The sequence below is a fragment of the Ceratotherium simum genome, chromosome 22, assembly GCF_057802395.1.
Source record: "Ceratotherium simum simum isolate JZ-2026a chromosome 22, ASM5780239v1, whole genome shotgun sequence".
In the NCBI taxonomy this organism is placed as follows: Eukaryota; Metazoa; Chordata; class Mammalia; order Perissodactyla; family Rhinocerotidae; genus Ceratotherium; species Ceratotherium simum.
Genome location: NC_141921.1, coordinates 6,861,102 through 6,887,661, shown reverse-complemented (window position 1 = coordinate 6,887,661; position 26,560 = coordinate 6,861,102). Strand labels below are relative to the sequence as shown.

The following is a 26,560-nucleotide window of genomic DNA, read 5'->3' as shown; positions in this document are numbered from 1 at the left end:
TTTAAGAAAGCAGGGGCTGGCCGGGTGGTGCAAGTGGTTAAGTGCATGTGCTGCGCTTTGGTGGCCCGGGGTTTGCAGGTTCAGATCCCCTCAGCAAAAAAAGAGGAGGATTGGCATCTTCCTCACAAAAAAAAAAGAAAGCAAATTCTTAAAGGATAGACGATATATGTTATAATCTAAGCAGACACAATAAAGAATCCAAATGTTATTCGGGTGGGGAGGGGCTTGTTAAGTGGTAGAAGCAGAAAAGTGATCAATATCTGTGGAAAAATAACCAGTAATAGACTCCAGTCTCTGATAGGGAGATCCCAAAGGAATAATGAATGAATACCTTGAGTACCACACCAACCTAGTTTTCACCTCTGAGCTGTATTCACTAGGGCAATCTTATGAAACATAAACATTATGCTGTCATTAGAGCTTTAGAGGAATGCTATTGTGTACTCTCCTTGTCGTTGTCGAGGGAAAAAAATCTTCTATCTCTTTTATCTCCCATTCTCTCCCTCCCTCCCTGCCCCAGGTAAAAAGATGAAAGTTTATATAAACCTTACTCTAAAATCTTTGATAAAGCAAAGAAAATCCTCTAATCTTTGGCTGATCATTATATGTATATTTGCAGCATAACATGATAGTTAAAATTTTTTGTGAACACATTGTGTGCCAGGTCCTGTTAGACATTTTTCATATATTCCATCATTTGTTCTTCACAACAAGTCTGAAATTTAGTATAATTTCTCCCATTTTACATGGATGCTGAGGCTCATAGATGTTGAGTAACTTGACCAAAAATCGTACAATAGTGAGTGATCGAAGTAGTATTCAAACTCATATCTCTGACTCCAAAATCTGTGATTTTTTTCAAAAAACCATACTGCTTCCTTGATATGGGGATTTTTTTTATTTTTATAGATCTGGCCCAGCAGCTTAAATGTGCAGCCAGATTTGGTTAATCCTGGGGCAAGAGTATTACCCCTAAATGTGTTTGGCAGATGATGATGTCCAGGTGAACATGGCTCTCAGCCACAAAGCTTCTCTGAATTTTGTGGAGAGGTGCTCCCTTCACTTGTGGACTCTACTATCAACATAGATTCTCACTCTACTCAAGGATTCTATGACCATCACCAAAGTGTTCTATGAAAACTAAAGTGTTTTTGAGGAAAATAAGCATTGATTTCTCTGATGGGGATTTCTGTATTTGGTATTATTTCTTTCAGAGGTATCAAAGGAAGCTTGCACATGTCTAGTAAACATATCTGCTGTTCTGTTATTGAACAGCTCTTGTTGGGAAGTTCTTTTGTAATTCTAAACTGAGGATAATGTCTCCTTAATGACGGGCGAATTTGTTACTGTTTTATTAAAAAAAATTTGAATTAGAAAGTGCCTAGTAAAGAGCATTTGCAGTTAAAAGAAAAAAAAACGTGCCTAATATAGATTTAAATAAGCCCTAAGTTGTGTATGTTTCATATTTGTCTCAACCAGAATTACAAAGAATAAATCCTGTCTGTGGTACTACCTTCTCCGTAAATTTTCTTCTTCCCTCAATGTCTCATGCGTAACTGTACCCATTGTCTTAATTCATTATGTTCATGAATTGACTTTATTCACCCAATGAGATTGTAAGCTCTATGAGAGCAGGTAACTAATCTTAACATTTTCATAACCTTTGAGGCAATAATTCTTATCCTGAGGCCTCTATAATAATGCATATAGTAAAGCTGTACAATTTGAGGAAGGCATCAATATTTTTGGCTTTTACCTAGACAGGCTTCTACAGTGTGATAATATAAGTTACGTCATACTCACCAGAAGCCCTGATAAAATTGGAAAACAAATTTTCATTTAATAAATGCCATTTATTTAAAAAATAACTTTATAAACATGGGTCTTTGGTGGTGAAAGGTTGGGAATCAGTGTTTGGTAGTGTCTGGCCCAGTGTTGAGTAATGTTGATTACTAAAAATATGATTGATTTATTGATAGAAAGTAATTAATGAACTTTTTTGTTTTAGGGAATGTTGTGGGCAACTTGGGACATTCCTTCTTCAGTCAAAGTTTCCTTGGCAGTAAAGAACATGGTGGATTCTTATATGTGACTGCTACTTATCAGTCACTGCAAGACCTAGTACTCCCAACCCCACCTTACTTGTTTGGGATTCTCATCCAGAAATGGGAAACTCCTTGGGCTAAAGTGTTTCCCATCCGACTAATGTTGAGACTTGGAGCTGAATATCGACGTAAGTAGTAAAATTTCTTCTTCTAAGCCATATGACCAAAACATCATGACTAAATAAAGTCCTGAAGTATTTAGAACCCCCCTGGTGGTACAATTCAGCAGAAGTAGTCTTTTGAAATAGCTAAGCTAAACTTCGTCATTTTCTCAACTTATTTTGGCTGTAATGGGAAGGACTGAAAATATCAAATGAGAAAGTTAGTGATTATTTATTACCTTGCAAACTTACTGGTTTTATAGTTCATGATAAATACATGATCATCTTCAGAAAAAATGAATTTGAACTTAACAAGTAACTTTATTTTTTATAATATGTATATATGGTGAGCATATTTTTTGTCACCAGCTTGGAAAATAGTTATGACAAACATTTTATGTAAGATAACACATACTGGAAACTAGTGGTATAGAGATCACTCTCAGTTGGTAAGGTAAGCAACAGAAGAGCTTCCTTGCCCATGGTTGTAGCAGTACAACTAAGTTGTGATTTTGTTTTTAAGACATGAAGCGCTAAATGCAAGCTTAGTTTTAAATGTTATAGCTTCACCTAATTGAAAGTGCCCTGGTCTAGGGATCAGACCACTTGAATAAGGTTCTTAACTGTGCCACCTTACTTGCTCTGTAACTTTGGGCAAGTCACTCAAGTTGTCTGATTTTCAGTTTCTTTTGCAACTGGAGATAATAATGCTTGCCTTTGATATTACATAGGATTGTTAAGAGGATCAAATGAGGTAATGAAAAATTATTTCACAAACCATAAAACATATATGTTAGAAAATTATAAACCATAAAGCTATGTATGTTCTCATCAAGTCAGCTTCATTCTTTCACTTATTTATTCTTTAATTCAACAAGAACTTAATAAAGGCCTACTATGTGTCATGAATCCTGGGAATTCAGAAATGACTAAGACATTCTTTATAGGCTCTTGGGAACCTTTGTAAGCAAGACATACAGAAATCATGATTATAGAAGTATACTGTATTAAAACACATGCTCAAAGTTAACGAAGTTCTTCAGGAGCCCCAAGATGGGCTCTAACTTACCAAGAATGAAGGAATTGGATAAGGAGCATTTCTTAGACCAAGGTGCCTCTGGACTGAACTGTGAAGGAGGCATTTGAATCAACTGAATGAAGTAGGGGAAAGGAAGGTTGGTATGCAGAGGAAACAACATGTGTATCTTCCTGTCTTAAACAGGCAGTTCAAACCATAAAGTTCAAGAAGTGAGCCAGTTAATAGGATCACCTTGTATTTGGCTGTCTTTTTTTTCTCTTTTTGCTGAGGAAGATTCGCCCTGAGCTAACATCCATTGCCAATCATCCTCTTTTTTTTGCCTGAGGAAGATTAGCCCTGAGCTAACATCTGTGCCAACCCTCCTCTATTTTTTTGTATGTGGGACACTGCCACAGCAGGGCTGGTGAGTGGAGTAGGTTCACGCCCGGGATCCGAACCCACAAACCAAGTCTGCTGAAGCAGAGCATGCAGAACTTTAACCACTCAGCCACAGGGCTGGGCCCTTGGCTTTCTTAAGGAGGGTCCTGGTTGGGAGATGTATAAGAGAGAACTCTTTTAGACGTCTTTTTTTTTTTTTTTTTGTGAGGAAGATCAGCCCTGAGCTAACATCTATGCTAATCCTCCTCTTTTTTTTTTTGCTGAGGAAGACTGGCTCTGAGCTAACATCTATTGCCAGTCCTTCTTTTTTTTTTTTCCCCAAAGCCCCAATAGATAGTTGTACGTCATAGTTGCACATCCTTCTAGTTGCTGTATGTGGGATATGGCCTCAGCATGGCCGGAGAAGCGGTGCGTTGGTGCACGCCTGGGATCCGAACCCGGGCCACTGGTAGCAGAGCGTGCGCACTTAACCCCTAAGCCATGGGGCCAGCCCTAGACTTCTTGAGCACAGAGGAATCAGGAGATACTTGGGTTTCCTGGGTCATATTAATCCAGTTTGAAGAAGCGTGCTTCGTAAGACCTTTTGGTCATTTTTGAAACAGCTGCATCAAGAGGCTTATTCAAGTCATCAAAAGACTTAACTCTGGTAAGAGTTCGTAGAAGGCTCAGGATTTGTCTGTGATGCTACCATTGTAAATACTTTTTGAGCCCTAAATTTCATACGTTCTAATGAGCCATTACAATTATATTTTGAAAACTATGTCAACCATGATGTCTCTTTTACCAAAATTTTAAGCTGCCAAACTTAGTCTGATCATTTCCCATTTCCATAGTTTATCCGTGTCCGCTGTTCAGTGTCAGGTTTCGGAAGCCATTGTTTGGAGAGACGGGGCATACCATCATGAATCTTCTTGCAGTAAGTTGAAAATTTTTATTTTCTTTTTCCTTACTGGGGTTTGTATGGGAGAAGGAAGAGAAGGATTTTATTATTCTGTTGATAGCAGTGCCCCTGCTGCTTCATGCGGGTGAAGATATATGCTGGAGGAAAAGAACAACATATATACTCTTTGGAAAGTATATGGAGCTTTGGAGTGAGATAGTACAAGATTCCAGCTGCTGATTATACACTTAATATCTAAGTGACCTTGCAGGATTATTGTGAGGACTAGCGTTTATGTATAATTAAAACACCTAGTATTATGTCTTGTTTTTATTTTAAACCTGGCATCCATCCTAGGGGTGTCTCTTCTTTCTAATATAGCTTATAGTCCAGCCAAAGATTGGTCAGAGATTGAGTTCAAATACCTTAGGCCAGTAAGGCTTCCATTCTTTGCTGATGGATCTGTGTATGGACTGGAATTCAAACTTCATTCTTTTCCTTTCTGCTGTGCTCTCTCATGTGTCTTCTGCACTGGCACAGGCTCTGATTCTGTTGACCAAGGACCTTGGTTGGCTTGGGCCCACTAAGGTCTTTGCTGCATGTATGCACAGACTAAGGTCATTCCTGGATATTTGGAGAAGTTATGAAGCTCCCTATGGCTATCTCACCTCCCAGAACCTTCTTTGTTAAATTTCTGATGGTCTGCCTGTCCATTAGGTGCCCCAAACAGGCTAGCACCTCAGGCTATTAGAGCTGCTGGCTCTCTCTCTTTACTAGCCACTGAGGTTATCACTTTAACTGATAATACTCCAAATCGTGATCCTTCAAGTAGCAAAGCTTATTGTTTTCATAGACTACCTTGTCCTGGTTGAACTTCCTAACAGGGCTAGGGGGCAGCCCTGTAGGTTGCAGACTCAATTCTACTGTTCTTACTTGAAGGTCAGTAGTTTTCATGAATAAACACTTCTCAGTGTGTCATACCTTTGGTCTAATTCCAGAGCTCTGAAATGGTTGTTTTTTAAAAAAACCATTTGCCCAGCTTTTTAGTTGCTTTTTGGGGACTGGATTTATTTTCTCACTCTGTCATGCAGTTGTAGTTATAGTTCCAGTTATCTTTTAAAAAGATTTAAACAATAAGAAAAACTCTTTTGAGTTTATCCGTGTAGTTGCCATTTGCAGTGCTCTTCATTCCTTTGGGTAAATCTGTATTTCCATCTGGTGTCATTTTTCTTCTGCCTGAAAGATTTCCTGTAACATTTCTTGTAGTGTGGGTCTGCTGGTGATGAATTCTTTCAGCATTTGTATTTCTAACATCTTTATTTCACCTTAGTATTTGAAAGATATTTTTGCTAGATGTAGAATTCTAGGTTGTTGGTTTTATTCTTTGAGTATTTTAAAGATGTTGCTCTACTGTCTTTTGGTTTGCATTGTTTCAGACAAGAAATCTCTTTTCCCTCTTGTCTTTGTTCCTCTCTACATAATGTTTTTTCCTTCTCTGTGTGCTTTTAAATTTTTCTTTTTATTGCTGGTTTTGAGCAATTTGATTATGTGCTTTGGTATAGTTTTTTTCATGTTTCTTGTGCTTTGGGTTTGTTGAGCTTTTTAGATTTGTGGGTTTATTGTTTCATTAAATACTTTTTCTGTCTACCCCCTCCTCTCCTTCAGGGACACTAATGTTACAGACATCTTAGGCTGCTTGACATTATTTCACAGCTTGCTAATCCTCTTTTTATTTCTTTTTTAGTCTTTTTTTTCTCTCTGTGTTTCATTTTGGACAGTTTTTATTGCTATATATTCAAGTTCACTAATCTTTTATTTTGCAATGTTTAAGCTGCCATTAATTCCATCTTTTTTTTTTTGTAATCTCAGACATTATAATTTTCATCTCTAGAAGTGTTTTTTCTATATCTTCTATATCTTCTTTGCCTGTACCTAACTTTTTGAACATCTGGAATATAATTATAATAACTGTTATATCCTTGTTTGGTAATTCTAACATCTGTGTAAGTTCTGGCTGTTTCCATTGATTTTTTTCTCCCTTATTTTGAGTTGTATTTTCCTGCTTCTTGGGATGCTTGGTATTTTTAAATTTTTTATTGGATGCCAGATATTGCAATTTTACCTTCCTGGGTGCTGGATGTTTTTGTGTTCCTATAAAATTTTTTTTTTTGTGGAAGGATGCCTCTGGGCTAAACATCTGTTTCCAATCTTCCTCCTTTTTTCCTTTTTTTCTCCCCAAAGCCCCAGTAGACAGTTGAATGTCATAGTGTACATCCTTCTGGTTGCTCTATGTGGAATGCCACCTCAGCATGGCTTGATGAGCGGTGTGTAGGTCTGTGCCCAGGATGCGAACCGGCGAACCCCGGGCTGCCAAAGTGGAGCGCATGAACTTAACCACTGTGCCACCGGGCCGACCCCCTATAAATGTTTTTGGGTTGTGTTGCAAGTAACACAGTTAATTTACCTAGAAACAGTTTGGTCCTTTCCAGTCTCGCTTTTAAGCTTTGTAGGGTAAAACCAAAGTCGTGTTTGGTATAGGACTAATTTTTCCCCACTACTAAGGCAAGACCTTTCTGAGTACTTACAATGATTTTTGGCACTATTTAGAATTAGGCCAAACTTTGCAGATTAAGAGTACAGTCCTTCAGGGGCCAGCCCAGTGGCATAGTGTTTAAGTTCACACGCTCCGCTTCGGCGGCCTGTGGTTCGCAGGGTTGGATCCCGGGCGCTGACCTACGCACCCCTCATCAAGCCATGCTGTGGCAAGCATCCCACGTATAAAGTAGAGGAAGATGGGCACGGGTGTTAGCCCAGGGCCAATCTTCCTCAGCAAAAAGAGGAGGATTGGCAACAGATGTTAGCTCTGATCTAACATTTTTGGTGAGGAAGATCTTCGGGCTGATCTTCCTCACCAAAAAAAAAAAAAAAAAGAGTACAGTCCTTCACAAGACTGTTAATACTTCAGACACCAGCTACAAGCTCAAGGGTTTCTAGGTCACCCACTACTTCTGACTAACTGGATACTAATGTAGGGGTTCCCACTACCCCCTCACATTTGATAATTCACTAGAATGATTCACAGAACTCAGCAAAGCGCTATGCTGATGATTACAGTTTTATTATAGTGAAGGGAATACAAATCAGGACCAGCTGAAAGAAGACACACATAGTGAAAGGTCTGGGGGGGTCCCAGACAAGAAGTTTCTGTGTCCTCCAGGACATGTCACCCTCCTGGTATATCAATGTGTAACAAAATGCACTTAGTAAGCTCCTGAGCTTTTGTGACCTGAGGTTTTATTGGAGTTGCCTTACTAGGCATGATTGATTGAATCATTGGCCATGTGATTGAACACACTCTCCAGTGCCCCATTCCTCCCCAGAAGTTGGGCTGATATCATGTACCTCAAAGCCCCAATCTCTAATCACATGGTTAATCTTTCTGGGATGGCCAGCCCCCACCCTCAGTCATCTTGTTAGCATAAACGATCTAGGGGCCCACCATGAGTCACCAAATTAACATAGACTTATCAAGGTCCACCATGAATAACAAAGACGCTCCTGTCACTCAAGAAATTATAAGAGTGTAGAGGCTACCTCCCAGGAACCAGGGACAAAGGCCAGGGAGATTCTTTATTATACAATAATACTCTACCCAGTGCCACAATTATGAGGTTTTCCTACCTGGATTTTGGGAAAAAGCACTATTCCCAGACCTGTGTATCAGATAATGTTCCCAATAATCATTTCAAGTGGTTCTTTCACTGGCCCGAAGAAGTATCCTTACACATATTTGCTAATCAGAACTCTGCTGAATACTAGAGTGGGACCCTCTGCAAATCTTCCGAGTACTCTCTCTGCAGTTTTCTCTTCTCTGATGCTCTGTCCTGCGAACTCTAGCTACCTTGGTTTTTCTGGATTCTCAGTTTGGTTTCTTCAACTCAGGAAATCGGCCAGCCTCTGCCTGGATTCCCCCTTCCTGCATTGGAGCATGGAAACGCTCCTAAGGCGTAACGTGGGCAATCAGCCAGCTCATCTTGTTTGTTCCCTATCTCTCAAGGGTCACTGTCCTTTGTTGCCTGAGATTCGGTCTTGAAAATCATTGTTTTATGTGTTTTGTGCAGTTTTTTGGTTGTTTCAGGCAAGAGGGTAAATCTGGTCCCCTTTTCTCCATCTTGGCCAGAAATGAAAAGGAAATTTTAAAATTATATTTTAATCTATAAGATGGCTCTCTCTCTCTCTCTCAAGTTTTTATGGCCTCTATCATTCATTTATACTAACATCTATTGGATCATCTACTGAAGCATTGCACTCTCATCACCACCCTCTGTATCTCTGGCTTACCAAGACTTACAGTCTGTTGATTCCAACACCTTTCCATGTCTTCCCGCGCCTTGCTTTTCTCTTTATCTGTCTTAAGATTCCATGATTTCATGTTTAAAATCACTTTTTTACATAATTCTAGTTCATTTGTCTCTTTTGCCTTCTATTGTGGTGTCTTGGCAAAATCTCTCTTTCTTTACAAAATTTTTTAAAAATTTATATACAGTAAAATTCACCTTTTTTGAAGTACATTTCCAAGAGTTTTAACAAATGTGCAGAATTATGTTACTACCACTGTCACAACCAAGATACAAAACAGTTCCATTACTTCAGAAAATTTGCTGGTGCACCCCTAATGTCTGGTAACCATTGATCCTCTGTCTCTATGGTTTTAACTTTTTCAGACTGTCATATAATTGGAATTATATAGTATGTAGCCTTTTTAGTCTGGCTTCTTTTACTTATCATAGTGCATTTGCAATTCATCGATGGTGTTAAATGTATTGTTGGGGAGGAAATAAAATCTTTTTCCTCTATTCATCTCAGGTTCTTTGCCTGGGGCCCTGTAAATTAGACTGGCCAAAGACGGATTAACAAGAGGCATATTTTCGGGTGGCATATTCTGGTACCCTTCAGTATCAATAGTTCATTCATTTTTATTGCTGAGTAGTGTTCAATTGTGTGTGTTAACCACAGTTTGTCCATTCACCTGTTGATGGATATTTGGGTTGTTTCTAGTTTTAGGTGATTATGAATAAAGGTGCTATAAACATTCGTGTATAAAATTTTGTATGAACATTAGTTTTTATTTCTCTTGGGTAAATACCTGGGAGTAGGATAGTTGAGCCTTATTGTATGTTTAACATTATAAGGAACTGTGAAACTGTTTCCCAAATGCCTGCAGTATTTTGCATTCATCAGTAAAGTACAAGAATTTTTTTTTTTTTTGCCAACACTTGTTTTTTTCTTCTTTTTTGTTTTTAATATTTGCCATTCCAATAGGACTTTAGTAGTTTTAAATTTTGTGATTTTAATTTGTATGTTTCTTATGAATGATTGAGTATCTTTTCATGTGCTTATTTGCCCTCTTTATATCTTCTTTAGTGAATATTCAGATTTTTGCCCATTTAAAAATTTTGTTGTTTTCTTATTGTTGAGTTTTGAGAGTTTTTCCTGTATTCTGAATATAAGTCCTTTAGTAGATTTGTATCATTTGTAAATACTTTCTCCTAGTCTGTGGTTTCTTTTTTATTCTCTTAACAATGTCTTTCACAGAACAAAAGTTTTTAATTTTGTTGAAGTCCGATTTATTAATGTTTTTGTGGAGCTTGCTTTTTGTATCATATCTAAGAACTTATTGACTAAACTCACATCACCAACATTTTCTCCTATGTTTTCTTCTAAAAAGTTTATAGTTTTATGTTTTATATTTAGGTCTGTGATCCATTTTTAGTTAATTTTTGTTTATGATTGTTAGGTATTGTTTGAAGCTTTTTTTTTTCCATTTATACATCCAATTGTTCCAGTACCATTTGTCAAAGACTATCCTCCTTTCTTCATTTATTTGTCTTCACACCTGTATCAAAAGTCACTCGACCATACCTGCGTGGATCTAATTCTTCCTTCATTCTTAACTTGTATCCAAGCCTGAATATGAGTGAAGACAAAAAGAGTAGCATACTCACTGGTCTTACTTTAGATTCATGACCTATACCGTTAAGGAAGCCCTCAGACCTACCTGGCAATCTTTCCTTGCCCATAATACATTCCTACTCTCCTAGATGACTATTTGTACATTATCTCTTCTCAAATTTCCAGTACCTCCTCTCCTTTCCTCACTCTCAGCTGATAACCTAGCCCCAATTTCCCTGAGTTAATAAAAGTAATCAGAAGATAATTTTCACACAGTTCCATCCAACCATTTACCAGTATCTGTACATTTTTTTTTACCTTCTAGGACACCATTCTTTCTTGGTTCTTCTCCTACAGACTTCTGACTTGCCACCTTCCCTTTTGCATCGTATTCTACATCTCAGTAAATGGCAGTTGCAGTCTTCTAGTTGCCTAGGCCATAAAATTCAGAATCATCTTTGACTCTTATCTTTTTTCCATATTCCACATCCAGTCCAGTGACAAATAGTGTCAGTTTTCCCTTCAAAATATATCTAGAATCTAACAACTTCTCACCACCTTTTTTTTTTTTTTTTTTTAAAGATTTTATTTATTTATTTTTTCCCCCCAAAGCCCCAGTAGATAGTTGTATGTCATAGCTGCACATCCTTCTAGTTGCTGTATGTGGGACTCGGCCTCAGGATGGACGGAGAAGTGGTGCCTCGGTGCGCGCCCGGGATCCGAACCCGGGCCACCAGCATCGGAGCGCGTGCACTTAACCACCAAGCCACGGGGCCGGCCCCTCTCACCACCTTTTGAACTATTTACATCTTAGTCCAAGTTATCACTGTCTCTTGCCTGGATTGTTTTTATTATGTTTATTTGATCTCCTTCCTTCTATCCTTGCTCCATTACCATCTGTTCTTTACCAAGAAGTCAGATCTGTTAAAATAGGTCAAAAGCCTTCTCAAAGGCAAAGGTCCTTATGGTGGCTTACAAGACCCTGTGAAATCTAGCTCTATGCTATCACTTTGACCTCTACTCCTACCACTCTTGCTCACTTTGCTTCAGCCACACTGGATATGGTGTCTGTATGTGTATGTATATGTTTTACCCTCCTAATATTCATGGAGTGTCTAGGATGCTCCAGGCATTTGGGATATAACAAGAATAAAACAAGTGAGAGTCCCTACCCTCTTGGAGCTTACCTTAGAGGAAGGAGACAGTTAACAAATAAATACAGAAAATATTAAGTGGTGATAAAGCAGGGTAAGCATTCAAATATTTGTTTAATATTGTATATAAGGGGCATACGAAACTGTTTGGTCTACTTCCTTATAAGAGTTTAAGGTCTAATTGGAGAGCTAGAATACATAAGTGGAGCTTTCATTACACATTTCTTTATTATTTAAGTAAATAAGATCTTTCAACTTTCACATTCTTTATTACTATAAATCATGTTCTGCCACTGATGAATTCTTTATTCCACTTCAATCTGCTTTTTCCCAGGACTTCAGAAATTACCAGTATACATTACCAGTAGTTCAGGGTTTGGTGGTTGATATGGAAGTTCGGAAAACCAGCATCAAAATTCCCAGCAACAGATACAATGAGGTAAGATTTACCACGAAGGCATATTTTTCATAATTGAATACGTGAATGAAGATGAAAAATACATAATTACATATAAATCTTATTTTTAATTAATTGACAGTGAAATCAGTTCATAATATTGTATGACAGATTAATGATGGGGAATTTCATAATAGAAAGGCAAGATGTTAAATTTGTGATTTATTTAGTCATTGGTTGTGCCTTTTGACCTTCTGATGCTATAATAGGAATAGATTTGCATTTTGATTAAGTTTAAAATTAACTTTATAATATTAGTGGTGGAATCTTTTCATTTTTCCCTCTTACTGTAAGTATATATTGTTTTTGACTATCCTTCATGTTTAACCACAGCTCACCGTAAGTCCCAAAATGGCTCTTATGTAAGGTTCCAAAAGTAAATGATTGCATCTTGAATTAAGCTGTATTTGGTAACTAAAATTAAATTATGCATACTATGCACACATTAACAGAATTATATAAATAATACTCTTTGCCTATTTGCCGTGGGGAGTCTGTCTTGAATTAAAAAATTTTTTTAAATCAGTTCTAAAATGTCTAGTAGTAATCATTGTGGTTTAAAAGAGAAATTTTAGGGCCGGCCTGGTGGCACAAGCGGTTGGGTGTGCGCGCTCCGCTGCGGCGGTGTGGGGTTCGCCGGTTCGGATCCTGGGTGCGTACCGATGCACCGCTTGGCAAGCCATGCTGTGGCGGCATCCCATATAAAGTGGAGGAAGATGAGAACGGACGTTAGCCCAGGGCCAGTCTTCCTCAGCAAAAAAAGAGGAGGATTGGCTGATGTTAGCACAGGGCTGATCTTCCTCACAAAAAAAAAAAAGAGAGAGAGAAATTTTACTTTTAAAGTTTGAGGGGCCGGCCCCGTGACATAGCAGTTAAGTGCGCATGCTCTGCTGCTGGCGGCCTGGGTTCGGATCTTGGGCACGTACCAACGCACCACTTGTCAGGCCATGCTGTGGTGGCATCCCACATCAAGTGGAGGAAGATTGGCTCGGATGTTAGCTCAGGGCCAGTCTTCCTCAGCAAAAAGAGGAGGATTGGCATGGATGGTAGCTCAGGGCTGATCTTCCTCACACACACACGAAAAAACTTAGTTTGATATAATAATGGTTAAAATTTGTTATTTTATTAGGCAGGATAGTATCTTCTTAATTACATCTTCCACTATTTCTTGATATAAAATAATTTTCTCCTTCCCTCTCTTCCTTTCCTGTCTTCCTTTTCTTCTTTCTTTTTTTCCTTCTTCATTCAGCCATTTATTCCCCTACTCATTCATTCAATAAACATTTTGTACTTGATATGCACTTAGAATCACATAAATGTCTTAATGGACTTAAAAACTCAGGCCTCAGCATTATTATGGGAGTGACCTATGTGAAGAAAGGCTTTACCCATGGCTTTCTATGTGATGTCTTTTTTTCATGACAGTAGAAAATAGTAGCTAGAATGTATGCTTAATTTTTTCTGGGATACAGTTAGCAGTTTTTGGCTGTTAGATAGTCCTACCTTGGGATATCGAACAGTAATAGACTAGACTAGGTAGAGTCAAATCTTTAAAGTGAACAATTTTTATATAATTTGTGCCCTCTATAATGTGTACCCTAAATAGTCTTAAAAGAGACTAGGCTTTGAAAACTTGTTTTATTTCTCAAATTTGAAGTTTTATTATCTATTTTGCAAACATTTATTAAATATATTCTGTGATATGAAATACCAAGATGAGTAAGAACATTATGCTTGCCTTCTGGGAGCTTACTGACCAGAAGTAAGATAATCAGGTGTCATCCCCAAGCAGATAATGTACATTGCCATCCTTGGTATTTGCAAGATCGTGCTTTATGTTTGGGAATTGGATCTGTTTATATGATTATATCTGTGAAAGCTGTGAGGCCGCCATAGTTATTTCATTCCTGACTGAGGACATTCATGACAACAGCTGCCATTCATATTATCTGTCTTTATCTGAATTCTGTCTCCTAGGTTTATGGTTATGCAAATTCAAAAATCTTTGTTCAAAAACAGTAACTGTATTTCTTGTCATTTATTACGTTTCATTTTCAATAAAGTTTACCAATTATATATCACTTATTTTTCTGAATCTGATTTAGCAGACTGACTTCCTTTTTTTTTTTAAACAGTGTATTTTTTATTTTTTTTGGTGAGGAAGATTGTCCCTGAGCTAACATCCATGCCAGTCTTCCTCCATTTTGTATGTGGGATGCTGCCACAGCATGGCTTCATGAACGGTGTGTAGGTCCGCGTCCAAGATCCAAACCCAAGAAACCCGGGCTGCCAGTGTGGCGCTTGTGAACTTAACCACTACACCATGAGGCCAGCCCCCTGACTTCTCTTCTAATTCACTTTTTATTTCAACTCATATTTTATGTTTATTTCAACTCAACTCAATTATCTCTCTCACAGTCCTGGACAGTTGTATTGTGTTGTGTCTAATAATTCTGCTTTACTTTATAGTTGAAAAAGTAATTTCTTATACATCAGTTTAATCACCACAATATTTTATCTTTCCTCTCATTCATTTTCTCTGTTTATAGTCCATAGTCTTTCTTTTCATTTTCTAAACCATGTTTTCTTTTGCTCTATAGCCTTTGCACAAGCTATTTCCTTATTAATGCACACTTCCTATATTCTTTACCTGCCTAACCCTCACTCATTGTTCAAGTGTTAGCTTAAAGGACATTCTCTCAGGTAAGCTTTCATTTAACTTATGACTGGGGTAACTCTCCCTGTTATAAACATCCCTAGAATTCTACACATCCTATGTGTAATACTCTTACATTTGTAGTTCCTTGTTCAGTGTCTGTTTTCTCTACTAGACTTTTATTTCTACGAGAGACTATGTCTGTCTTGTTTACCACTGTATTATTAGCAGACTAACTAGTATGGAGTAGTTGCACAAGAAATATCTATTGAATGAAGACATAGAACTAATATAGATAAAACAATATGAAAACAAGTGCTGAAACTTATTGCAAGTTTACTAAAGCTTCAGAGGAAAGCTCTGATAAATACAGCAGTCAGGAATGTTTCTTCATTTCTTATTGATCCTGACTGAATCCCTAACAACCAGAGCATCACGTTCCATGTAGGAGATGTTTGTAAATGTTCATGTAAATGTAAATGTCATGTAAATGTAAATGAATGAAAGATTTGAAATGGATAATGCATGATGTTTAGGCACTAGAAAGAGAAGGGTGGTAAATGACAAGTGAAAAGGAGGATAGATATCAGCCTACAGAAATTCAGGAAAGCACCAGCAATGAACATGTCTTGTAGGAAGAGTGAAAGACAACAACCTGCCTAGTGAAAAAGAGGCTAAAGCAGACTGGGAGATAAAGTTTTACAGAGACTGCTAGATTTTCAAAGGCCTTCAAAAACGAGGCAAAGGACTCTAGACTTTAATATGATAATTTGTAAAGAGATTTTACAGGTTCTAAAGCAGAAAAGTGATTTAATAAAAGGAGAGTTTAAAAAATCTGAGTTTTGGCAGCTATCCATAAAATGTGGAGAGAGGGGGCCACTAAGGAAAAACTTTAAGCTTAAAAAGCTAGAAGAAGATAGTACTTCTGACAGCACGGAAAATTTAATAAATAAAGTATTCATTGTATATACATTTTCTAATCTCCTTCATCAAGGCCATTCAGGATCTCTGGATCTCTGTTGGTTTAGGTAACCCTACTCATGTTCTAATAATGAGATTATTGTGATCATTGTGTTAATTAACATTTACTGAGGGGATATTATGTACCAGGCACTATTCTAAGCATATATATATCTTCACACTATCTCTATGAAATGAGTATGGTAAGTACCTTTTATAGATGAGGAAATTAAGGCACAGAGCTAGCAAGTGGTGGAGCTAGAATCAAACCCAGGCAGTCTGATTTCAATGTCCCTACTTTTAACCACCATACTAAACTGATTGGTGTAGACATCAGTTTAACAATTATCAATATGATTTTAGGGTGTTTACAGAGGTAATCAAGTTTGAATGAGGTCATTAGGGTGAGCCCTAATCCAATATGACCGGTGTCCTTATAAGAAGGGGAAATTTGGACACAGATACGCATGAGGAGAAGATGATGTGAAGAGACACAGAGAGAAGATGGCCATCTACAAGTCAAGGAGAAAGGCCTAGAACAAATCCTCCTTTTACAGTCCTCCAATGGAACCAACTCTACCAAGACCTTGATTTTGGACTTCTAGCCCCTCCAGCACTGTGAGACAATAAATTTCTGTTGTTCAAGCCATTCAGTATGTGGTACTTTGTTATAGCAGCTCTAGTACACTGACACACTGGTCCACCTTAAAAAGCTAAACATCAGATCAAAATATGTAAAAACAAAACAAAACAAAGTACAGTGGGGCAGAGAAAGTGAGCCCTATGATTACCCTGCCTTACTGCCTGGAGTTTCCAGGCCATAGTGCCAGAAGGGGGAACCCAGACTGAGCTGAGAGATCTCCCTGAGTTGATGAGACAGAGCTGAGAATATAGAGAGGCCATGATGGCTAGAATTTTCAAGACAGATTACTGGAAATAAAAGAACTCTGGAGATCAGCAGGAGGTTCCCATTGTGTCTTCAGCTGACTACAAGTCAGTGCATGTATGTGAGAAAGGCACTGGAAAGGAACAGGTAGAACAATTCTCACAGGGCCAGAAATAGTTTGTATTCTCACCAGCTAGAGTGAAAATGGGGCAAATTATCCCTGATGATCCAAGTTATCCATAAATTCAGGCTGCTCTGATCCTGCCTAAGAAGCTTAAAAGAAAGCCTCAACAGGATCAAGGCATGAACATCTTAAGGAGAGACTTGGAAAACAGAAAAAAACCCAAATCAAACTTCAAGAAACGAAAATGACAATGAGATGAAAAATACACTGGATGAGATTAATGGCAGATTAGACACTGCTGAAAAAAATTAGTAAACTTAAAAACACAGCAATAGAATCTAAAATGAAACACAAAGAGAAAAGCCTGAAAAATTAAATGAACAGCACATCATTGAGCTGTGGGAAATGTTAGGTGGCCTAGCTCTGTAATTGAAGTCCCCAGAGGAGAGGACAGGTGAGTGGACAAAAAAAAAAAATATTTGAAGAATCAATGATTGAAAATTTTATAAATTTAATAAGAAGTATAAACCCATAGATTCAAGAAACTCAATGAATTCCAATTGCAGGAAACATGATGAAAACTACATTAAGGAATATTGTAATCATCATAATCAAATTGCTTAACTACCAGAGCTAAAGAGAAGAATCTTAAAAGAAACTAGAGGAAAAAAAAGTCCATATTATATATTGAGTAACAAACATAAGAATAACAACAGGGGGCTGGCCCAGTAGTGTAGTGGTTAAGTTCGCGGGCTTCACTTTGGTGGCCCAGGGTTCGCAGGTTTGGATCCCAGGCGTGGACCTTGCATTGCTCATCAAGCCATGCTGTGGCAGTGTCCTATATACAAAATAGAGGAAGATAGAAACAAATGTTAGCTTAGGGCCCATCTCCTTCAGAAAAAAGAGGTGGATTGGCAGTAGATGTTAGCTCATGACCAATCTTCCTCACTGCAAAAAAAAAAGAAGAATGACAGCAGACTTCTCATCAAAACAATTCAAGCTACAAGACTGTGCAACAAAATCTTTGAAATACTGAAAAAAAATAACCTGTCAACCTATATTTTATACCCAGTAAGAATATATTTCAAAAATGACAGCAAAATGCTTTTCTAGAAATGTAACAGCTAAAAGAATGTATTACCAGCAGACCTATTCCACAAGAAATGTTAAAGGAAGTCCTTCATTGAGAATACCAAGTAATGGAAATCTGAATCTACACAAAGGAGTGACGATCAAAAGAAATGGATAAATATACAGGTAAATATAAAATCTCTTTAAAAGGTAATTGTTTAAAACAAAACTAATAACAATGTATTGTGGAGATGATAACATAAGTAGAAACAAAATGTATGACAGCAATATCGTAATAAAGGCCAGGGAAGAGGAAACAGAAATATACAGATGTAAGGTTCTTATACAACATGAGATGTGGTATAATATTACTTGAAAGTAGATTGATAAGTTAAAGATGTGTAATATAAACACAAAAGCAACCACTAGAGTGGTTAAAATGAAGAGGTATAGCTAATAAGCCAACAAAGAGGATAAACTGGAATCATATAAAAAAGGCTGAAAAAGAGAACAAGGAGGAGATGGGACAAATAGAAAATAAATAATAAAATGTTAGATTTAAATCTAACCATATCAATAATCATATTAAGTATAAATGGTCTAAACACCCTCAATTAAAAGGCAGAGATTGTCAGATTGGATAAATAAGCAAGATTCAAATGTATGTTGTGAATAAGAAAACCATTTGAAATATAATGACACAAATAGTTTAAACGTAAAAGGATGGAAAAAGATATACCATAGTAATACTAATAAAAAGAAACCTTGAGTGGATAGGGTAATATCAAAGTGTATTTCAGAATAAACAATATTACCAGGGATAAAGAGGCACATTTCATAATTATAAAGGGATCAGTTCATCAAAAGGATATAACAATCCTAAATATGTATGCATCTAATAACAGAGCTTCAAAATGCGTGCAGCAAGAACTGATAGAACTACAAAGATAAATAGACAAATCCACAAGTAGATTTGGAGATTTCAATAACCATTTTTCAATAATAGGTAGAAGAAGTAGACAGAAAATAATCAAGGATGTAGAAAACTTGAACAACACTCTCAACCAATTTGACTTGACTGATTTTTGTAGAACACTCTCCCCAACAACAGCAGGATGCACATTGTTTTCCAGTGCACACAGAACATTTACAAGATAATCTATATTCTGTGGTGTAAAAGAAGTCTTAATAAATTTAAAATGATTCAAATCATACTGAATAAGGTCTCTGACCACAAGAGCATTAAATTAGAAATCAATACCAGAAAGATCTCTAGAAAATTCCTAAATATTTGGAAACAAAATACACACTTTCAATAACCCATGAGTCAAAGAAGAAACCTGAAGGAAAGTTAGAAAAAATATATATCTTGGCAGTCTAAGAACAGAAGAGAACTTCTACAACCTAATAAAGAGCATCTACAAAAAACTTACAATTATTATATCTAATGGTGACAGATTGAATGCTTCCTCTTTAAGATTAGGAACAAGGAGAGGATATCTGCTCTTATTTCTATTCAACATTTCAGTGGATTTTCTAGCCAATGTAATAAAGCGAGAAAACAAAATAAGATGAACACAGATTGGAAAAAAGCAGTAAGACTGTCTTTATTCACCGACAACATAATTGTCTATGTAGGAAATCCTAAGGAATTCACAAAATGGCTACTAGATTTAATAAATGAATTTAGCAAAGTTGCAAGGTAATTCTGTAAAATCAATTGTATTTCTGTACACTGAAAATAAACATTCAGAAATTGCACTTTAAAAACAGTACAGTAGCATCAAAAATATGAAATACAGATAAATTTAACACATGGTCTGCAATACCTATACATTGAAAACTACAAAACATTGCTAAGAGAAATTAAAGAAGACCCAAATAAATGAAGGGAAATGCTACATTTATGGGTCAGAAGACTTGATATTGTTAAGATGTCAGTTCTCCCCATATTGATGCATGGCTTCAATACAATCCCAATCAAAATAACAGCAGGCTTTTTTTTGTAGAAATTTAGATGCTGATTATAAAACTTATGTGGAGGGCCGGCCCCGTGGCTTAGAGGTGAAGTACGTGTGCTCTGCTGCTGGCGGCCTGGGTTCGGATCCCGGGCGTGTACCGATGCACCGCTTCTCCAGCCGTGCTGAGGCCACGTCCCATGTACAGCAACTAGAAGGATGTGCATCTATGACATACAACTATCTACTGGGGCTTTGGGGGAAAAATATAAATAAATAAAATTATAAAACTTATGTGGAGATGCAAAGAACCTAGAATAGCCAAAACAACTTTGAAAAAGAACGTAATTTGAAGGGTTACAGTACCTGATGTTAAGGATTATTTTAAAGGTAGATTAATCAAGACAGTATTATTTTGGTGTAAATATATATGTATATAGATCAATGGAACAGAATAGAGTGATTTCAAGTGCTATTTTTATGGGTGTTTACACGTATCAAAATTCATCAGATTGTACACTTTAAAAATATACATAGTGTCGGGGCCGGCCCTGTGGCGTAGTGGTTAAGTGCACGTGCTCCACTGCTGGTGGCCCAGGTTTGGATCCTGGGCGCGCACCGACGCGCCGCTTGTCAGGCCATGCTGTGGCGGCATCCCACATAAAGTGGAGGAAGATGGGCATGGATGTTAGCTCACAGCCAGTCTTCCTCAGCAAAAAGAGGAGGATTGGCATGGATGTTCACTTAGGGCTGATCTTCCTCACAAAAAAAAGAAAGAAAAAAAATGTACATTGTGTCAATTATTTTAAATATAATTGTAAAAAACCATTTTTTTCTGTAATGTAGTGGACGTTCAGACTTATCAGATCACTTGGGGAATAGAGCCAAAGAGTTAGCCTAATGTCAAAGTCTTAAGCAAAAGGAACAAAGTTTGATTAACCCTTTACTCAAAACCAAAGAGACAGGAATAGAGAAGTTTATGTTGGTTGTGATACAGTGCACGAATCTGTGAAATCATATATCTGTACAATTCCCCATCTTGTATAATTTAGGCTGAATGGCTTCTTGAGATTGTTTCCCACTCTAAGATTCTAAAATAGGAGTTTTGGTTGATTTTAATTCAACCTACACATATTCTTCAGAGAAATGTGAAATTACAAAAGCATAGTTTCAAAGGTTCGTTGTAGCACTAGCAAGAACAGATGGCCTTAAAGTCTGTTTGAGGAATGTGTTATTTCTGGCCTTCAAGTAATACATTTCTTTTCTCTTAGGGGAGGAAGAGCTGATAGTCCTCTTTTCAAAAGAATGAAAGGAGTTGGTGTAAGGTGCTCTGGAGAATAGTGCAGAGGAAGGAGGTGATGTTCTATTGATTATTGGTATAGTTTTCCTAGTGTTAACATGTAGAAGACAGTATTTAACCACATGTATAAATTAAAAAGATCCCCAAGAAGCAGGCCTGACTGCTATACCTCCACTGACAGCAACAGGAGTTCACTGCTGAACTCTGTGCTCAGAATAAGACTGTCCCCTTGCCCATTAATAGGAGTGAATAGTGGCTTCTAGTTAAACCCCTAGCTTTCCCTATCTCCTAGCACTCACAACCTTGCTGCCACTTCTGGCCTTGAGACCACCAGCTCTGATCTCATTATATAAGTTCGAGTGCCACAAGAAGCCCTGGACTCCTAGGGCATCCCTCATGTCCCACAATTTGATTTCTCTGTACATCTTCCTTTCTGACTTCATTTCTCACTCATTTTGGAGAACCCAGGGCTCAGTCCTTGTAGGTTTTATTTGTCCTTATCCATTTCCTTGATGATCTGTCCAGTCCTCTGCCCTTAAATACTGTCTCTATACTAATGTCTTCCAAATGTCTTCCTCCAGCCTGAGTCTCTCCTATGTTTTGTAGACTGCAGTGTCTTAACTGCCCACTTGATATCCCTACTTGCATAGGCATTTCAAGCTTAGCAAGTTCAACTCTGACCTCCTGATCTTCCCTCAAAACCTGCTCTTCTTGCAGCCTTCCCTAAGTTAATGGCAGTGCCATCCTTCCAGTTACCAGGCCCAAAACTTTGGAATCACTTTTAAGTCTTCTTTCTTTCATATCCCATATCCAATCTATCAGGAAATTTTGCTGGCTCTACCTTACAGATATATCTAGAACCCAGCCACCTCTCAATCCTTGAACAAATCTTGGCTTAAGTTAACATCATCTCTGCCCTGGATTTGTGCAGTAGCCTCCTAACTGGTCTTCCTGTTGGTACCCTTTCCCCTGTCAGTCTATTCTTAGCACAGCTGCTTGAGCGGTTCTCTTAAAACTAAGTCAAATCATGTCACTCCTCTGCTCAAAATCCTCCAAAGATCTTTCATCCCAGTCAGAATAAAAAGTGAAGTTCAGGGGCTGGCCCTGTGGCATAGTGGTTAAGTTCAGCGTGTTCTGCTTCGGCGGCCCAGGTTCACGAGTTCAGATCCTGGGTGCAGACCTACACCACCCATCAGCCACGCTGTGGTGGCGACCAACATACAAAATAGAGAAGGATTGGCACAGATGTTAGCTCAGGGCGAATCTTCCTCAGCAAACAAAAAAACCTCCAAAAAACCTGAAGTCCTCTATGGCATTTGTACTCTAACCCATTGCTTCTCTACCCTAATTTCTTATATTTCTTCTTTTTCTGTTACTCAGCTCCAGCCACACTGTCCTTAATTTTCCTTGAAACTGCCATGCATGCCACCATACTGCCACCCCAGGGCCGTTGCACCAGCTGTTCTAAATGCCTGTAAGGCTCTTCCTTAGATATTTCCGTGGCTTTTCCCTCACTTTTCAGTAAAGCCTCCCCTGACTATCCTATTTTAAATGGCACCTGCCTGTACTACTAGTCCTCTGTCCTTGCTTTATTCTATATAGCACTTATCAATGTCTAACATTTTATGTATTTTACTTATTGTTTTTGTTTCTTCCTCCTACACACATAAGAATATAAGTTCCACGAGGGAAGGAATTTGTTTGTTCACTACTAAATAAACCAGTACAACACAGTCCTGGTACATATTAGATGCTCAATAAGTATTTGCTAAACGAATGAGTGAAGTTTCATAGTTGAAGATATGTAGACCCATAGGACTGGAAGATGGGTGCTAGTTTCTGGATACAAGTGAACTCCAGCTAACTGGAAGAATTAATATTTATATTTTTCCTAAATGTCTCCAGGAAAGGGTATTTCTCCACCTGTTCCATCATTATTCTGCTCAGTGTTCCTTTCTAAGTTCTATTTCTGTTCCTTTGCTCATTCTTTTCTCTTTATCCAAAGTGTTTCCTCTGTACTTGATTTCCTAGAATTCTCAATCCCCCAAACAATATCACTCTTTCTGTCCTCTGTTTTCCCAGCTTCCTTTACTCATGTAATGTGTATAGCTGATGACAATGAATCCCCTCCTGTTCTTAATTTGAGCCCTTTGAGGACAGAGAGTATGTCTTTTATTCTTCATTGCATCCCTGGTGCCGTGGTTTACTTTCATAGATTTTCCATGCTTCTGCAGTGTATCTTCCTACCTAAAGTCGTTGTTAATCACTCGATAAATGTTTATAGGATTAAATCATTAAAACTTACTTTATTAGTTACCTAATCTACGTGATATTGCGATTATAAGTGAACCAAAAGAAATTTTTTTTAAATCGTGCTAACAACATTTATTCTCAGTATAACTCCATGAATAAGACAAACCCTCCAAATCCATCCCTACTTATATGGTTTACTAATTAATATATTCAGCAAATATTTATTGCTGAATAAAAATTCAGCAAATTATACCTGCCATGAGCAAGGTCCTATGCTAAGCCTCACACATTATATACAAATTGTAGCTGTTCCTCAAGGCCCTCCTTAAACTTCTCCTCTACAAGTCCTTCCCACCTCAAAGCAAAGTCTAAATAAACTCATTTTTATTTATTGATTTATTTTTTGTGAGGAAGATCAGCCCTGAGCTAACATCCATGTCAATCCTCCTCTTTTTGCTGAGGAAGACCGGCCCTGGGCTAACATCTGTGCCCATCATCCTCCATTTTATATGGGACGCCACCTCAGCATGGCCTGACAAGCGGTGCGTCGGTGCGCGGCCGGGACCCGAACCCGGGCCGCCAGCAGTGGAGCGCGCGCACTTAACTGCTATGCCTCGGGCCGGCCCCTAAACTGTCATTTAAAAAAAAAATTTTTTGTGGGGGAATATTCGCCCTAAGCTAACATCTGTGCCAATCTTCCTCCTTTTTTCTTCCTTTCCCCCCCCCAAAGCCCCAATACATAGTTGTAAGTTCTTCTGGTTCTTCTGTGTGACTGCCACCACAGCATGGCTGCTGACAGATAAATGGTGTGGTTCCAAGCCTGGGAACCGAACCTGGGCTGCCGAAGCAGAGCGCACCGAACTTTAACCGCTAGGCCACCAAGGCTGGCTCTTAAACTGTCATTTTTTTTTTTTTTTAGAAATGCCAGTCTTTTATTTATTATTTTTTTTAATGTTTTTATAATTTTATTTATTTATTTTTTTCCCCCAAAGCCCCAGTAGATAGTTGTATGTCATAGCTGCACATCCCTCTAGTTGCTGTATGTGGGACGCGGCCTCAGCATCGCCGGAAAAACTGTGCATCTGTGCACGCCCAGGATCCGAACCGGGCCGCCAGCAGCGGAGCGCGTGCACTTAACCGCTAAGCCACGGGGCCGGCCCTAAACTGTCATTTTTTACCATGAGATCTCAGAGAGGAAATTGAAGGACATGATATGTTAATTCAGAGATGAATTAGATGTTATAACTCCTCACCCATTCCTCCAGCACAGTCATTCTAGAACTATATGCTTTTAATTGGCTCTTGTGATTTTCATGGATGGTTAGACTCCGAGGGTGGGAAACATAGGAGGATAAAGCTTATGTACTGCTTGGCTTGGTATGTTAAAATGGTTCTTTCGAGATGAGACCCATGTAGCATTTAGCTCAGTGCCTGGTTCATGGGTGGCGTTCATAGGTGTTAGCTATTTTGCACATACTGTTGTCACAGCAGTTGCTCCCCTGCCTATTATCAGTGTGTCATTGTCACTGATTTGTGAGCTCTTAGGAAGGGTCTGAATCTCATTATATTCAGTTGAATTATTTGCTGCTGATTTTAAGGTTGCTTTACGATTTTATAAGCAGGGTGGAGGAGACAAGCATACAAATTTTATTTAACAAACATTTAGGGCCGGTCCCATGGCTTAGCGGTTAAGTGCACACGCTCCGCTACTGGCGCCCGGGTTCAGATCCCGGGCGCGCACCGACGCACCACTCCTCCGGCCATGCTGAGGCCGCGTCCCACGTACAGCATCTAGAAGGATGTGCAACTATGACATACAACTATCTACTGGGGCTTAGGGGGGAAAAAAAAGGAGGAGGATTGGCAATAAATGTTAGCTCAGAGCCGGTCTTCCTCAGCAAAAAGAGGAGGATTAGGACGAATGTTAGCTCAGGGCTGATCTTCCTCACACACACACACACACAAAAACCAAACATTTAATCAGTGCTTATTATGTTTTTGGTGCTATACTAAGCACATTTTGTAAATATAAATTTATTTAATCCTCATAACTGTATGAAATAATTACTTTTATTATTCCATTTTACAGAGGAGGAAACTGGGACACAGAGAAAGCAAGTAATTTGCCCAAGGGTACACGGCTAGTTAGTAGCAAAGCCAGGATTGAAATACAAGCAGTCTGGCTTGAATCCTTGCTATTAATCATAATTCAAGGCTGAACGTGGATGATGCCATATAAGAAATGCAAAGAATGTACTGTGGCAGTTCAAAGAAGGGAATGGTCACACTGGTGTCTGATTGGGAATTAAAGAAGGCTACATGCAGGAATTGGTATTTGTACTAAGCCTTGATTTTGGGAGCAGCTTTTTCAGGTGCTTGGATATGGGAGAAGAAAAGGGAGACTAAATAAATGCATATGCTAAAGCTCAGATGTGGGAAATAGTGCGTCAGGAAGTAGTCCTGCGTATAAGGATACAGTAGGAAGGGAAGCAAGGCAGGAAAGCTGGTTTGGGGCTAGAACACAGGAAGCTTGTGGGTTTGGGTGGAGGACAAGGTGAAGAAGATGTGACATGGTCAGAGCTGTGCTTTGGTAAATGTGGAAACACTGTGTGGGATGAATCAGAACTGATAGAGACTGACGGTAGAAAAAACCAGTTATAAGGTTATTATGTCCAGAGAGGTAATTAGGTCTTGAACTATGGTGAAGATAGGGATAGATACAAGAGATATTACAGAATTTGAATTGATAGAACAGAGAAATAGCACAACTAAAATGGAAAGTCAGGGGGCCGGCCCCATGGCTTAGTGGTTAAGTGCGCATGCTCCGCCACTGGCGGCCCGGGTTCGGATCCCAGGCGTGCACCAACGCACCGCTTCTCCGGCCACGCTGAGGCAGCATCCCACATACAGCAACTAGCAGGATGTGCAACTATGACATACAACTATCTACTGGGGCTTTGGGGAGAAAAAGGGAAAAAAAAAAAAGGAGGAGGATTGGCAATAGATGTTAGCTCAGGGCTGGTCTTCCTCAGCAAAAAGAGGAGGATTGGCATGGATATTAGCTCAGGGCTGATGTTCCTCACACACACAAAAAAAGAATGAAGTTGCACCCCTACTTCACACCATATACAAAACTTAACTCAAAATGGATCAATGACCTATATATAAGAGCTAAAATGATAAAGGTCTTAGAAAAAAACATGAGGGTAAATTTTCATGACCTTGGATTTGGCAATGGATTGTTAGATATGAAACCAAAAGCACAAGCAACAAAAGAGAAAATAGA

At 38.4% G+C, this 26,560-nt stretch overlaps 1 protein-coding gene across 2 annotated transcripts in view; it reads left to right on the top strand.

Moving 5' to 3' along the window:
* ZFYVE9 (zinc finger FYVE-type containing 9) overlaps window positions 1-26,560 on the top strand; it is a 195,671-nt gene that overhangs the window by 152,505 nt on the left and 16,606 nt on the right. For both annotated transcript variants that reach the window (XM_004438556.3, XM_004438555.3), the window contains 3 exons: window positions 2,009-2,233; window positions 4,457-4,539; window positions 11,944-12,048. In XM_004438556.3, the coding sequence (XP_004438613.2) occupies window positions 2,009-2,233; window positions 4,457-4,539; window positions 11,944-12,048 (413 nt within the window). The remainder of the gene's footprint in view (window positions 1-2,008; window positions 2,234-4,456; window positions 4,540-11,943; window positions 12,049-26,560) is intronic.